General features: G+C 38.1%; 1 protein-coding gene across 1 annotated transcript in view; it reads left to right on the forward strand.

The window, feature by feature from the left end:
- Positions 1-1916: 1916 nt before the first annotated feature.
- LOC306798749 (protein-ADP-ribose hydrolase-like) overlaps positions 1917-13279 on the forward strand; it is a gene marked incomplete at its 5' end in the record, with an annotated part of 184902 nt that continues 173539 nt past the window's right edge. Inside the window, one exon of the mRNA XM_079298953.1 lies at positions 1917-2019. Within this exon, the coding sequence (XP_079155079.1) occupies positions 1917-2019 (103 nt within the window). The remainder of the gene's footprint in view (positions 2020-13279) is intronic.

The following is a 13279-nucleotide window of genomic DNA, read 5'->3' on the forward strand; positions in this document are numbered from 1 at the left end:
CTGACCCTCTGGTGATATTTTATTTTCTTGCTTCTGCTAAGAGAGTTACTTGAAATATGCATTAGTAGTTACTTCTCATGGTAGATCCTTGAGAAAATGCACTGAAATTCATTTTAAGCTGCAGGCACTACAATCTGCAATCTCTAAGTCTGTTGTAATTTTTTTTGCCTTGGAGATTGAAGTAGTACACAGGGCTGTGCATGGAAATGGAAGAGAAGCCTCAGGCTACACCCTACTGCTCTCCTGGGCTGGCACATGCTCTGGAGGTGATGGGGAGAAAGCTGCTTCTGCAGACTGTGCTCACTGGTTTAAAGGGCTTTGTGATCAAAATGTAACATATTTCTGTGTTTTAACACAGGCTCATGTACTTGAGGAAAACAGTGGAAGGAGGATTCATGATATAGTGGAAGGTGTCCCTGCCTGTGCCAGAGCAGTTGGAGCTAAAGGAGCTTTAAGGTCCTTTCCAACCCAAACCATTCTGTGATTAATTAAATTTAGTTTGCATAAGCAGCTTCTCATGCAGTGCTTTGATACCCTATTCTTTCTTCTGAGTAAGTTTCACTTATATGGGAGGTTGCTGGAAAAAAAAGAGGGTTTTTTTAATCTGTTTTTCTGCCCATAAATTTAAGTTTACATTAAAATCAAGCAATATCTGCTTCAGTAGGGCTTCCCAGGATGTGGCTCAATGACTCATGGCTGGAGTTGTGTGTAGTTCCCCACTCCTTGCAAACAATCAGAAGCAAATCTTCCCTATACTTTTTTCAGGACAAATAATTTCAAACAATGATGCTTTTGTTGCTACTTTGGAGTTGTACAGGACTAAAAGTTTATAAATAATACTTCTGGATTGTTCTTACCCTTCCATTATGTAGATGAGAGAGAAACAATAGAATTTTTTTTAATACTAAAACATACGAGCATTAAAATGCTCCATTTCAACACAGTGTGGGGAAAACTTGTACTGAGGCTTTCTCTGCAGGTGTGCATGGAATCAAATGCAAGTTGGAAGTCTGTGGCATGCAGAGGGCTCAGGAATGAAGTGGCCTATGCTCATTTAGGCTCCTTCTCTTTAGCCTCAGGTTCCCACAAGAATATTTTGCAGTGTTCTCTTCTTCAGGACCATTCTAAGTACAGGACAGGGTTTCCTTTTACCAAGAAAGATTAGAAACACATTGTATTAGAGAATGCTTAAAATAACAAGCAAGCAGGCAGTAGAGATATGGATAATTTTTTTCCAGTTATTTGCCTTTGATTCTTGGATTTATTCAGAGAAAAAGGAAGTTAACATTTTGTGAGGCAACATAACCTATTGAACAAGACTTCAACATTTAAAATGTTTCACTTCCAAAGCTCTTCAAATTATTATAAGCAAGGTTTCTAAAATAACATGCTGCTGTGCATCAGAACTTCTTCTAACATGATACCAAATGCAATTCTTAACGTTTTAAAATAAGTCAAAAGAGTCATTGAGTTCAGCAGCATTACAGATAAGCCTTGTGGCTTATCCTGGAGCTTTGTGGCATTTTTGAAATTTAAACTGCTATTTGTGTCTTGCGTTTGTTGAATGTGGCTCTGGGAGGGTAATAATATGTATAGTGCTGATACCTGGAAAGGGTGGCCTGGAACAGAGACTAGACAGAGCAAAAGGAATCAAATAGGTGTTTATTGAAAGGATACACCTGGGGCAGTGCAAGAGCCTGCCTGGGGCTACACCCAAATCAAATCCAAGATGGATCCCAGTCACGAGTCTTTACACTTTTGTAAGTTTTGGTTCATCTACATCTTGGGGTCAATTGTCCAACCCTGCAAAAATACTTTGTATCTTTTTCCTAATTACTTAATATCAGACAAGCATCTGCATGGATTAGAATGGATACAAAAGAGGCTCTTTCAGGTCTCAGGTTTATTCCATGGCGATGGCGCAGCTGGAAAGAGGGAGATTCTCTCCAGGAAAGGGGAATTCCGGAGAGGGGAATGGGAGTGGCCTTGGCCGCAGCCAGTGGGGAGAGGACACGGGGGGTGCAGGCTCAGAATAGCGGAACTCCAGGTGGGCACAAGGCCACAGGGGAAGGTCACAGGGCAGGAGGAAGGGCAGGGAGCCAGGGACCAGCTGGAGAAGATGGACAGAGGTTTGCTGACCTATTCCCTTTGCCTCATTACAACACAGCCCCAGCCCCAGGCCATGAAGTCTTAGCCCCTTGGCTTGCCCCCTTTCCTTCTCCATTGTTTTCGCTTTTTGGGTACCAGTTGTCCTTGATTCTGTAGCTGGGACTGTTTTATCTGACTGCCCTGTGAAGAGAACCTACTGACACCTAATAGGAAGTTTCAGAGTTACACTCTAAGCAGCAGAGATTCTGAAGTATATAAAAGCTAAAACCCAAGGTATCATTTCCCCCATTTCTCCAGAGTAAGGAAGATAAGCACAAGGTAAAATAAAGAGCTTTAATACGCCCCCAAAGTGGTCGTTTACGGTTGCTGTCTGTATTTTTCTGCATGTGTGAGAGGGGGAGAATAAAAATTTTACTTTCCAAATGAAAAGGAAGATGAAAGGCAGGCATGGAGTTGCAGTGATGGAAAGCAAGAGGGAGGGAGCCTGCTGTGCTGGAAAACGAAGGGAAACCTCTCCAGAGGGAGAACATTGGGAAACAATGGAAGCCTTGTCACAGCCTTAATGCTTGATTTTGCTTTGTCTTGATTTTCTCTGATACCTGATCCAAGGGCAAGTTCCCTCCTTGGCATGTTTATCTCACCCCATGCCAGACCCTGAGGCCCTAAAGGTGAAATGCACAGTGATACATGCCATGGAGATCCTTGCTGGTGTGGGATTTATTCCTGCAGAGTTTGGAAGCCCATGGAAGCAGCAGGGCAGTGTTTGGGCCAGCCAGGTCCCTTTTCAGCTCTTGTGTGCTGCAGAGCTGCTTTGCTGCCCTGGCAGGGGTTCCTGAGCCATCCTGGCTTGTAGGAGAAGTCTGCACTGTCAGTAATCTAATTTAATATTTATTTTTTCTACATCCTATTATAAACTTTATGTTAAAATACTAGTGAAAATTTTAGTTGGGAATTGTTCAGAAGATTTGGTTGAATTTAAAATGCTCTGGGCACCTCGCCTCTGAAACTTCTCCCTTGAATATAAAATATATTTTCCAAGCAATATATGATTGAATTTGAATACAAATATTTACCTTTGTAAATATCTTTAAACTTTAATTAATGGGGAGGTATTTTTTGGCTTTACTGCTGTAGTTCACTTAAGGCCAGCCTACTACCAGTACCGAAAAAAATAAATTTACATATTCCATGTTTGCATGTGTGCTTTGCCATCCAGTGTGTGCAGTGTCATTGATCGAGACAAATAGTTTGTGGCTTGTCATTTTAGGAAGGCTCATGCTGAATACTAAGAAGAGAATTTTGGAAAACTTATTCTAACTAAAATATTTAATCAGTTGCATATTTTGATGTTCATTCTTGTATTGCAATTTTTCCCAATGCACAGGAGAGAAAAAAACCTCAAGAACAATATATTTCTGAAAGTTTTCTTAAAATGTTCTTTTTCTAAGCCATGCCAGTCAGAGTATGAATTCACACAAGGAACATCATAAGTTTTCTAGAAATTTCTATATTGATTTTTACTGAGCTACATGACTAAATCAGGTAAATTTCTTCAAGGAATTTATTGTTATTTGCTTAAAAAAAAAAAAAAAGAAAAGAAAAAGAAAAAAAAAAAGGAAAAAGCTTATGGAATTTCAGTGTGCTTTTCAAAATCCAGTAATAAAATAAGTAATATGGCTGAAAAATGCACATTAGAATTAGATTTGACACCCTTATTTGCTTTATGTCTACCTTTATCTTATGATGCATTATTCACTGGTATTATACAGACTACTTTATTAAGTCTTAATCAAATGTGTTTTATCATAAGTGTCAATTCAATATTTTGCTATTGTATTTCTATTTTTAAATACTGAGCTTTTTGTAGGGGAATGATAAATGTGTGGCAGTCTGGCCAGGAAGGGACAGTTTTATATTGGCATTTTTTAAAATTGTCTATAAATTATAATTCTACATTCTGCTGTAAAATGCCTGTGGATTCAGTCTGCTCTGTTTGCTTATAGGAAATTGCAAAATTGGGGAAGGAAAGTGGCTGATGCATCTTTATCTCATCTGGATGTGTTGGAAAAAGTGTTTAAATGGAAAAGTGAATTAAGCTTTTTTTGATCAGTGCAGGTTGATTGCCCTAGAACTACTCAGAGTTATGTGGATGTGGCATTTGGGGTGTGTGTCCAGAGTGTGATTTTGTGTGTAAAAATACAGTAATTGTGCATGTTACTGTACACAGCTGTGCAATTGCATAGGTAAGGATAACATGGTTTCATACATTTTTACAGTCTGCAGTTTGGACTCGTAGATATTTGGATTTAACTCAAAAAATTAATTTTTTTCTGCCTTTAGTTGGCTGGATAATGTAAAACACTAAGTAGTATCTGGTTTAAATTACAATGCTGGCCCTCTTTCCTTCTCAGCACCACAGCCCATTTGTGCTCTAGGAACAGAACTGGACAGCTCACCCCACCTAGGGCTATAAGAAAGCTGGAATTTTGCAGGGAGGTAAAAGTTAAAGGTGATAATTTTGAATTTTCAGCATCTCTGCTTACAAAATACAAATGGGTTAAGTGGTTGCTTAACAGTCTCCCATCTGGGAGGCAACAATTAAGTGGTTTCCATGTCACTAATCAATTTGTTTTGTTATTCCCATAAATTTACATTTCTCTGCAGTAACAAAGACTTGTCTAACTCCAAAGCATGCTTAGAAGGCAGTGCTATTTTTCATTAGGAGGCACCAAAAGACAGAGCATTTACTTGGGCTAATACCAAACCTTCCTTTTTCTCTATAAATTCTGCATTAAGCTGCACTAATGCTGATGGGAGTTTAAGCCATGTATATGGCCTCAGAGGCTGCAAAAAACTCTCTGACAAACAGAATAGATGCTGTTCACTGCTGATACTTCTTTTTTCCCCCTCCAGGCTGACTGTGCTGTGTGGTAGGAATACACATGATGACAAACAAAGCAGTATTTATACTAGTATTAGGAAGTTTATAAGCTCAGAAGCAGTGCAGCAGTTTGAACTGTTACAAGTTGTGGCTCTTTTGTCTCAATTTTATGACCCTGAACACATGGCATGTAGGAAAACAAACGAGGAAATCCAGTCTTGAAGAAGGGTTGGGAAGTGTCTAAGTATTATTTCTCACGTCATTTGTTAATAGAGCTGAAGTTAAGGTGGAGGATAAGTGAGCTGCCAAGGGCCTGATGCAGAAATACAATCACACCTCTGATTATCTGCTGTCTCCATCAGGTGGTGCTTTGCTGCTGATGGTCTGTGTGCTTAATGACCAAAAAAATAAAAAGCTCACATAAAATTTCTGCTGTGCCAATCAGATTCACTCCTGCCACTCTCAAATACTTGAGTCTGCCTAAATGAAGTGATGCCTGCATGTACAAGCAGCCTTTACCTTGTGAAAAAAGGCAATTTAAATATGTGACCAGCCTGTTATTGCATGAATGCTATCAAATGCTGTTTGTCCAAATGTGCTTGAGTGAATGAAATTAAGGCTGTATAAAAGGAATACAAGAACCTTGCTTTGAGCTATGAATAGCAGATGGAACAGTGCTGGAGTCAACATACTTGACTTTTTCAGCCTTGCACACTATATTCACTTGGATGACTTTATAATGTAAATTTAACAGGTCTGTAGAGTTTTTAAGACAATATAAGCTGTACGAATGGATAGCTGTAGCTCAAGAGCAGTTAGGAAATACTTCTGTGCTGAGATCATTGGAAGTCTGCTGAAGTTTAGTTTCAGAATTTTACAGGGTAGAATGGAAGTAGGTGTCAGAAAATGTGAATATCTATTGTGAATTTTATAGTGGGTTTTTTTGTGTTTGGGTTTGTTGGTATTTTTGGGAGTTTATATATTTTAATTTAAAAATACTAAAATGCATTCTGAAGTTTATTCTCATTCAGGTTGTAATGCCTACCTCTCCCCTTTTGGGAACAAGACCTGTGGTTCAAGAGGAGGCTTTCCTAAATTCCTACTTGAGCTGCTTGGGCTTAGGAGGGTTTTTCTTTGCTTTGCTGGCAGTTCTGTGCTCTGATTTGTGTTGACATCCTGTGAGTCATCCTTTCTGAAAACAAGACAAAAATCTTAATTGAATAATGTGGTGTGCTGAGTTTGCATCCTGGGTTATGTTGATATCAATTCTGATTTCCTTAAAGTTTTGTTATTGTACTCAAGCTATGCAGGAGCTTCTCAGGCCTTCATAAAACACATTTATATATATAATCAAGATACTTAAACAATCTATTCATAAAACTGCTATTTTGGGTGAGTATTTTGTTCATACTTGATCCTTCTGTGAAAAGTATTTTCTTTGAAAACACAAAGTCATCAAAGGGAATGGGGAGAGAGATGAACATAACAGCCATAGAGTATATGGAAAAATTTGGTATGGCTTTTTTAGTTAATTATATTGCTTTCTTTCCACCCTGGCAGTCATCAGATCCCTTCATATTAAAAAGTTTGACAGATGTGATGATGTTTTCCCTGCTTTACCTACTTCATCTTTATGGCTTCCAAAAATTCAGTCTCACTGCATTTTATAAGCTGCACCACAACACATGTTTGAGGTCTCTTCCACAGAAGAACATACAAGAGCTACCACACCTTTTGTCTTCTGGTGAATTTCTGCTACCAGCTAATGGACTTCAGCCTACTCCTTGCTTTTAGTATCTTGCCAGTGGGATTTATAGGGGATTTGCTTTAGGTTTCCTTTCTTGATTTGTAGAAAAAGATGTTTTCAAATCTAACTATTTTTGGATTTGAAGATGCCTCTGACTTGACCAAATGATTTTTTTCTCCTTTTTTATATTGAAGTAAAAGTAGTGTAAAGCTAGGGAAGTGATTGACTTAAAAATTGTTCATGTTTTGTGTTTCTGATTTGGGTTCAGACAACAGATTTTGTGGCTCGAGTAAGAGAAAACAGTTTGTAGTTCTATGTTTATGTATAGATATTAGACCTATTGTATTGTTTTAAAAACAAAACAGAATGTTTTATTTCAATTTCATCTATTCTGGGTTTATTTTTAAAGAAGTGAGAATGGTTCTTGCCTTCTCTTGCAGAGAAATTAATGGTTCTCTTTTGAAAAACTTATGCAATTCCCACAGGTAAATATTAAGCATCTGATATATGCCACAGTTCACTGGGGGGCTGGGAAAAGAGATCTTTTAATCATTATTTGTGCCTCTGCCACCCTCTGAAGTAGGAGTAATTTCTAGGAATTGCACCCATTCTTTCAGTATTTTCCATACCTTTATCTTCCCTTCCTGACCACCAGCTGTTTTCCCACTCTGCACAATTAATCTGCAGGAACTGCACCTCTGGGAATTCCAGACAATTCCAACTGTGGGTATTGTTCCTAGGCCCCATATTTCAGCTCACCATAGATATGTGTGTTTCTGACTCCATACTTTCTGTTCTCTGTATTATTAATTATCAGTATAAGCACAAGTATAAAGAACTATAAATATCAGGATTATGACTTAAAAAAAAAAAAAATAAAAAAAAAAGCCTGCAGAAGAACCCATTATGCAAGTTTGCATTATCTTCCTGGGAAGGTGAATGACCTTTAAGGGTAAAAGGTCCTGATCTTACTTTCAAGTATGTCCTGGGCTCGGGATTTATTTTGGATCTTCAAAACACCAACCTGGAAAAAATGGCCTTTTAAAATTATGATAGTATTGCTCTTTTAAAATGTGTTTTTAAATGTATGTAAAAGTCTAGGATTAATTTGCAAGAGGAGTGCATTTTCCCTTTGGGATGTTGTAATTATTTTGGAGATGTAATTTGTCATATGTTCCCCATGGAGTCCTTGAAATATTAGTTTGCCTTTTTGAGGTTTCTCTGATGAACAGGGGCAAATTTGGGTATTTGATCCTCCAGCTAGAGCTGCTGTTGGTATGACAAATAGATCAATTTGTGTTTCTAATTATGCTGATAATGTAATATTCAAATCCTTGATGACAAACAAACAGATACATACATTGTGGAAGAAAATAAGATGTCTTTTCCATAAAAGCATGATGTTTATCTGAATTTTTTTCAGTCATTATACTTTGAAATGTAACATTTATCTTGGCATTCAGCTTTATTCTGTACTCTAGAAGGCCCATCTCTCATTTATTACTGTTAGCATACCAGAACAAATGTCTTTCAGATGTGAAAAATCAATCATCTCCAAAACATCGCCAGTAGTTATTTGGGTGGATTAATGCAAGGTGTTGGGAGAGGAAGGTTGAAATGAAATGTCATAATTGAGCAGCACAAGTCACCAAAGGAATAATGGTCAATTGATCAAAGTTCCAGGTTGGGAAGCCTTTTAAAAAATAAAACAGAGGGGAAAAAATTCACCTAAAGAAGTCATGTAAAACTCTCTACCAAAAAAAGGCAACATAAGGAAGGAGCTGGGACAGCAATACATGAACTGTTCAATTCTGGAATGGGCACACACTTTGTGATTTAAGTTCATTGAATACAGCATGAAGTTCTTTTCAGATTTTTATTTGTTGGTCCTGAATCTGTTTTCAGACCTATTTCATAGTTCTCTGGAAAACAGAACATGGAGGCCCTTCATGGACTTATTCTGTAGTCTCTGATGCTTGAGTGTCAAATACAGAATCTTTCCCATCAAGTCAATGTAGCTCTGCACCTGCAAAGGAGAAGATGAATAATGATGGCCTTACCAAATGAGTTGCAGAGAAATATTCTATTTTTCTTCTACTAACAGCTTAAATCAACTGTCTACAGATGTTGAGTGTTTTGGCTGATTTGGGGTAGGATAAATCCCATCTGCATAGCTGAGAGGATGTTGTTCAGATAACAAACAAATTGTAACAAATCTATTTTCCCCTGTAATGTGCTGAAGAATAATTCTTATGAATAAGAGATCACCCACATTTACAATGTTCCACTGCAATGATGGAAAACAGATTTTTGACTGCTGCCACATTCCTACTATTGTCTTCAGTGACTGAAGCTTCCATGAGAAAGAGGAGGGTCATTAATATATTATAAAGAAATAATGTATTATTAATATAGAATATTTTGAATATTTGAATATTTTTATACTGTAGTACACAAGTAATACAGCTACTCTGTCCCTTTTAAGGCTTGTATTCATAATATATTATTAAAAATAAAATAACACTGTGCATTTATATCTCACCTGTTAAGCCATTTGAGTTTCACCAAATAAGGCTGAATTTGTAAGCCATGAAAGGTGACTGAAATGACAGTGGCAGTAACAGGAAAATCTTGCATTGCAGTAAACTAAGTCTATTGATCTTGAAATGAAAGTTCAGTGGAAAAGCCGATGGAAAAAGTAGCAGAGCACAAAAAGACAAGCTGCACAACTAATTCAAATAAACTGGCTGGCTGTGAACATTCATGTGCAAGAAATGCTAATGCAAACAGTGCAGAAAAAAACAGAATGAAGGGGAAAAATACTGCCAGCATTGTCACTTCTCAAGTATCCCTAAGACATGATTTCATATGGAAGAAGAAGTGTTAGTGGTTAGTCAAATAAACTGAAATGTTCTGTGATTTCTGTGGAGGCAGGAGTGGAGCACCTAAGGTTTCTCTGCAAACCCCACTCTTGAGTTTGCAATGACTGGAAGTCCAAAACTTCCACAACACTTTTAAGAGAATATTGTGAACATTCTGCTTGATCATGATGTGTATTGAAAGGGAAATACAGTCAAAGTCCACTGTAGTTTATCAATGGGTGCAGTAAAACAATGTCAGCTCCAAAGACATTTTGAAAATAGTTGACAGGCAGCTGCAGAAAGGATGCAAATTTCTGTTCCTTGTCACACACCTGTGAGCATGTGGCTTACATGATGTAAAAGATTCAACTACAGGAAGGATGCCCTTCAAAAATATAATTGACTTTCCTGGAGTGAGGTGTAGGAAAATCTGACATGGCACCTCACAGTTTCAGGCAAGTCTGCTGGTGAGTGAATCACATTCTTTCTCAGAGATGTACTTCTGAGTTTAGAGTCTCACCATATATGCAAAAGGGTGGGGTTGCTTCCCTACAAATCTGACCGCGCAATCAGAGGATGATTCTAGGAATATAGATTGAAGTTAATCAGGGAAAACATCAATCCTGTAGGAGGTGCAACACAGAGCACATTAAGAGGGCTTTTAGAAAAAATGGCCAAGTACAAGGAGGAGTCAGAGGACCAGTTTTATTGTCTATATTATTATTTCCAGTATAAAAATTCCAAAAGTGATGTATTCATTTTCTCTCAAATTGATCGTACAGCATAGCTGATCTCCCATAAGACTACTGAATTTTCTGACTTCAATAGTGCAGGTAACAAATAAGGAGGTAAAAAGAGATAAGGAAGATGATACCCACAGTTATCAGCAGCAAAAAACACCTCACCCAAAATAAATATATTGATATATCTGTGCACAGTTGCCAAAAGGCAAATGTTACACAGACTCATAAAATTGCAGAAATACACACTGCATGGAAAAGGGATGTGATATAAATCAATTCTTTTGTGAATTGTTTAGAGTCTGGATCTTGTTTTCAGGTCACATCCAGGCAGTATTATCAGGAAAGCCTATGGTATTTGGGATTTGGATGGAGACTGTTACACAGGCTTTAAGTTGGTTTATGACTGAAATTCTAGTTTTAAGGGCAAACTTCATTGCAGTTAGGAAAGAAAGAATTGTTCTGAAGTGTTTCAGTTTACCCATCTTCTGATGATCACAAAAGCCCTCAATACCCCAGGCTGTTTCTTTTTAAGGGCTGTTTTTCATAAGCACTTCTTGATCTTGTATGTATTCATAATGAGCTTCATCTGCACTGCACACAAGCTGCACAGCCACAGATAGTGGAGAAATGTGTCAGGATTTCTTTTTAAAAATACTTTTCAGTTTTCATATAAACAGTCAGTGATGATCAAAATGAAAGACAAAGCATAACCCAGATGAAGGGTCAGCATCTGTGCAAGCTTGTATGCTAAGCACGTGTGCCTGGGTTGTATCCTCCCCAGGAGAATCTATAATTTATCATGTGGTTTCACAGCACTTAGAACCCCTGCAGAACCAGCCCCCTCCAAAATGAACCCCCTACATCCCAATTTAAAATAGTATATGCTTGCATAATGCACAATTCAAAGTGGGCATCAGATAAATTATTGACAGAAATCCTGAAACAGCTATCCTGATGCCTGAGCCTGAATCCCACAACTAGTTCCTGCATCAGGACAACCTAATCAAACACAATATGTCCCCTATTGTGTTATAGCTCTACAATATACATTAGCCCATGCCATTCTGTAATTTCATTTTTCTGCAGGAGTTTCACAGCTGAATAGCTAACCTGTGTTTCAGCCTCTGCCTTGTGTATTAATGTAGGCAAGCTGACAGCTTTAAGCAGAGAAAAATACATAAAATGTGTTAAGGGAAACATTTTGGATGGATTCTACTTTAACTGAAGAGGATTTCGTAGCATGAAAGCATGACAACAGAAAGTTCAGTGCTTAAATATCTAAAATTAGCTATCACTGTAGGTGCTAATTGAGTAGAAATATGTTTTCAAAAAGCTGTTAGATAGTGTGTACTCATCTGATGACTCCTCTTTAACAGCTCTGCTTTTATCCGTGAAGGGTATTGCCTCAGCACAGATCAAAGTCATCAGATATATGCTGCTTTACAAATAATGTATCAATTTTCTTTTCTTTCTAAAAGATATTCCAAACAAAGGGAGTTATTAGAACTTTCAAGGCAATTGAAAAAAGATGATGGTAGTGGTGGTGAGGTACCAAAACCAATTGATACAGTGTCAACATTAGAAGAGCAAACTATTCCCCGAAGAGTCTGTTGGGCTTTTACACCAATCAGACTGCACCATGTTCTGTTCCCAAATACAAATTCCCTTCTCTAATTCTCTCAGATAGTGACAGAAGTATTGCAGGCAGATTTGAGCACTTCAGCAGCTTGGGCTAGGCAAGGATGAAGATGAGGAGTCCCTGTTGTGTCAGTGCAGTCCAGGCAGTGTTGCCTCTGCTGTGGATTCCTGTTGCTGGATTTGCAACATCTGCAAGTGCAGATGGGCTGCAGGGGGCTGACACGGCTCAGCTGAGTGTCAGCTTTACACCCAGACATATCAAAGTTCAGGTGGAAATGGATCATAATAAGATTAAATTCCTGTGAGCTTGCCTTTTGTGTCTCTTGCCATGTATGTACAAGCAGCAGAGGAAATTACCAGCCATCAGCCTTCAAGGGTTTATCTCCCTCCACCCCCTTTTCCCTTCCTTGCATTGCATTCAGTGGCAGCAATCAGAAGAAAGCCAAGTACCCAGATTATGTATTATTTACATAGGTTGACATAAAGGAAAATAAAACCTTTGCTGCTGCTGTGTTTGTGAGACTCTGCAGTTGCTTTAAGACATCTCTAGTTTAAAATGCAGGACTGGGAGTGAAAAGATGAACAGTCTGCTTGAACAGAGCTGTGCTTACTTGGTAAATGTGAGGGTTGTCCAGACAAATGTAATTTTAATTCTTTGCAGAGAGCATAAAGAAGCATATGGAATCTATAAACTTTGCTGAGGTAATACAGCTCAAATTTTTGATGGTACACATTGGCAGTGGATGCTGATGAGACACATAGCTGGAGAGATGAGAAGAAAATGACTGGAGGGATGAAGGAAATGTATGGCAGTGGGGCAAAGCATGTGGTTTTGTACAGATGCATTAGTTTAATTTCCTAGCAGCAATGTGCTTAGAGAAGTGTTTCAATTACCTTATTACACATAGTGTCAGAAACTGTCTTTAAAAATTAAGAAAAAAAATTCTGATTGCCTTCATCTAATTATCTGGAAGCTTAAATGTGACATCTGTTACTCTAAAAAGTTTCCCAACCTCTTTTCTGTATCCACAGTTTATTATTAGAGGATTTCTGAAGGGATTTGACTTTGTCACTTGGCTGTTTTGCAAAGCAAGAGGCAGTGTGAAAACTCGAGCTTTTCAAAAGAGTCTCTAAACAAAATCAGATGGAATTCCAGTGTAAAAAGAAGAAAGGAGAAAATGATAGCCTAGGCTTAGTGTTCTGCAGGCTATAATGCATGTTTGGCATGTGGTGTCTGCTTTTGCAGGATAGAAGACAGGATGGGTTCAGGCAGGGCAAGGCTGTAAAGAGAGTCTGATCT

This window comes from Erithacus rubecula (genome assembly GCF_903797595.1).
Source record: "Erithacus rubecula genome assembly, chromosome: 2".
In the NCBI taxonomy this organism is placed as follows: Eukaryota; Metazoa; Chordata; class Aves; order Passeriformes; family Muscicapidae; genus Erithacus; species Erithacus rubecula.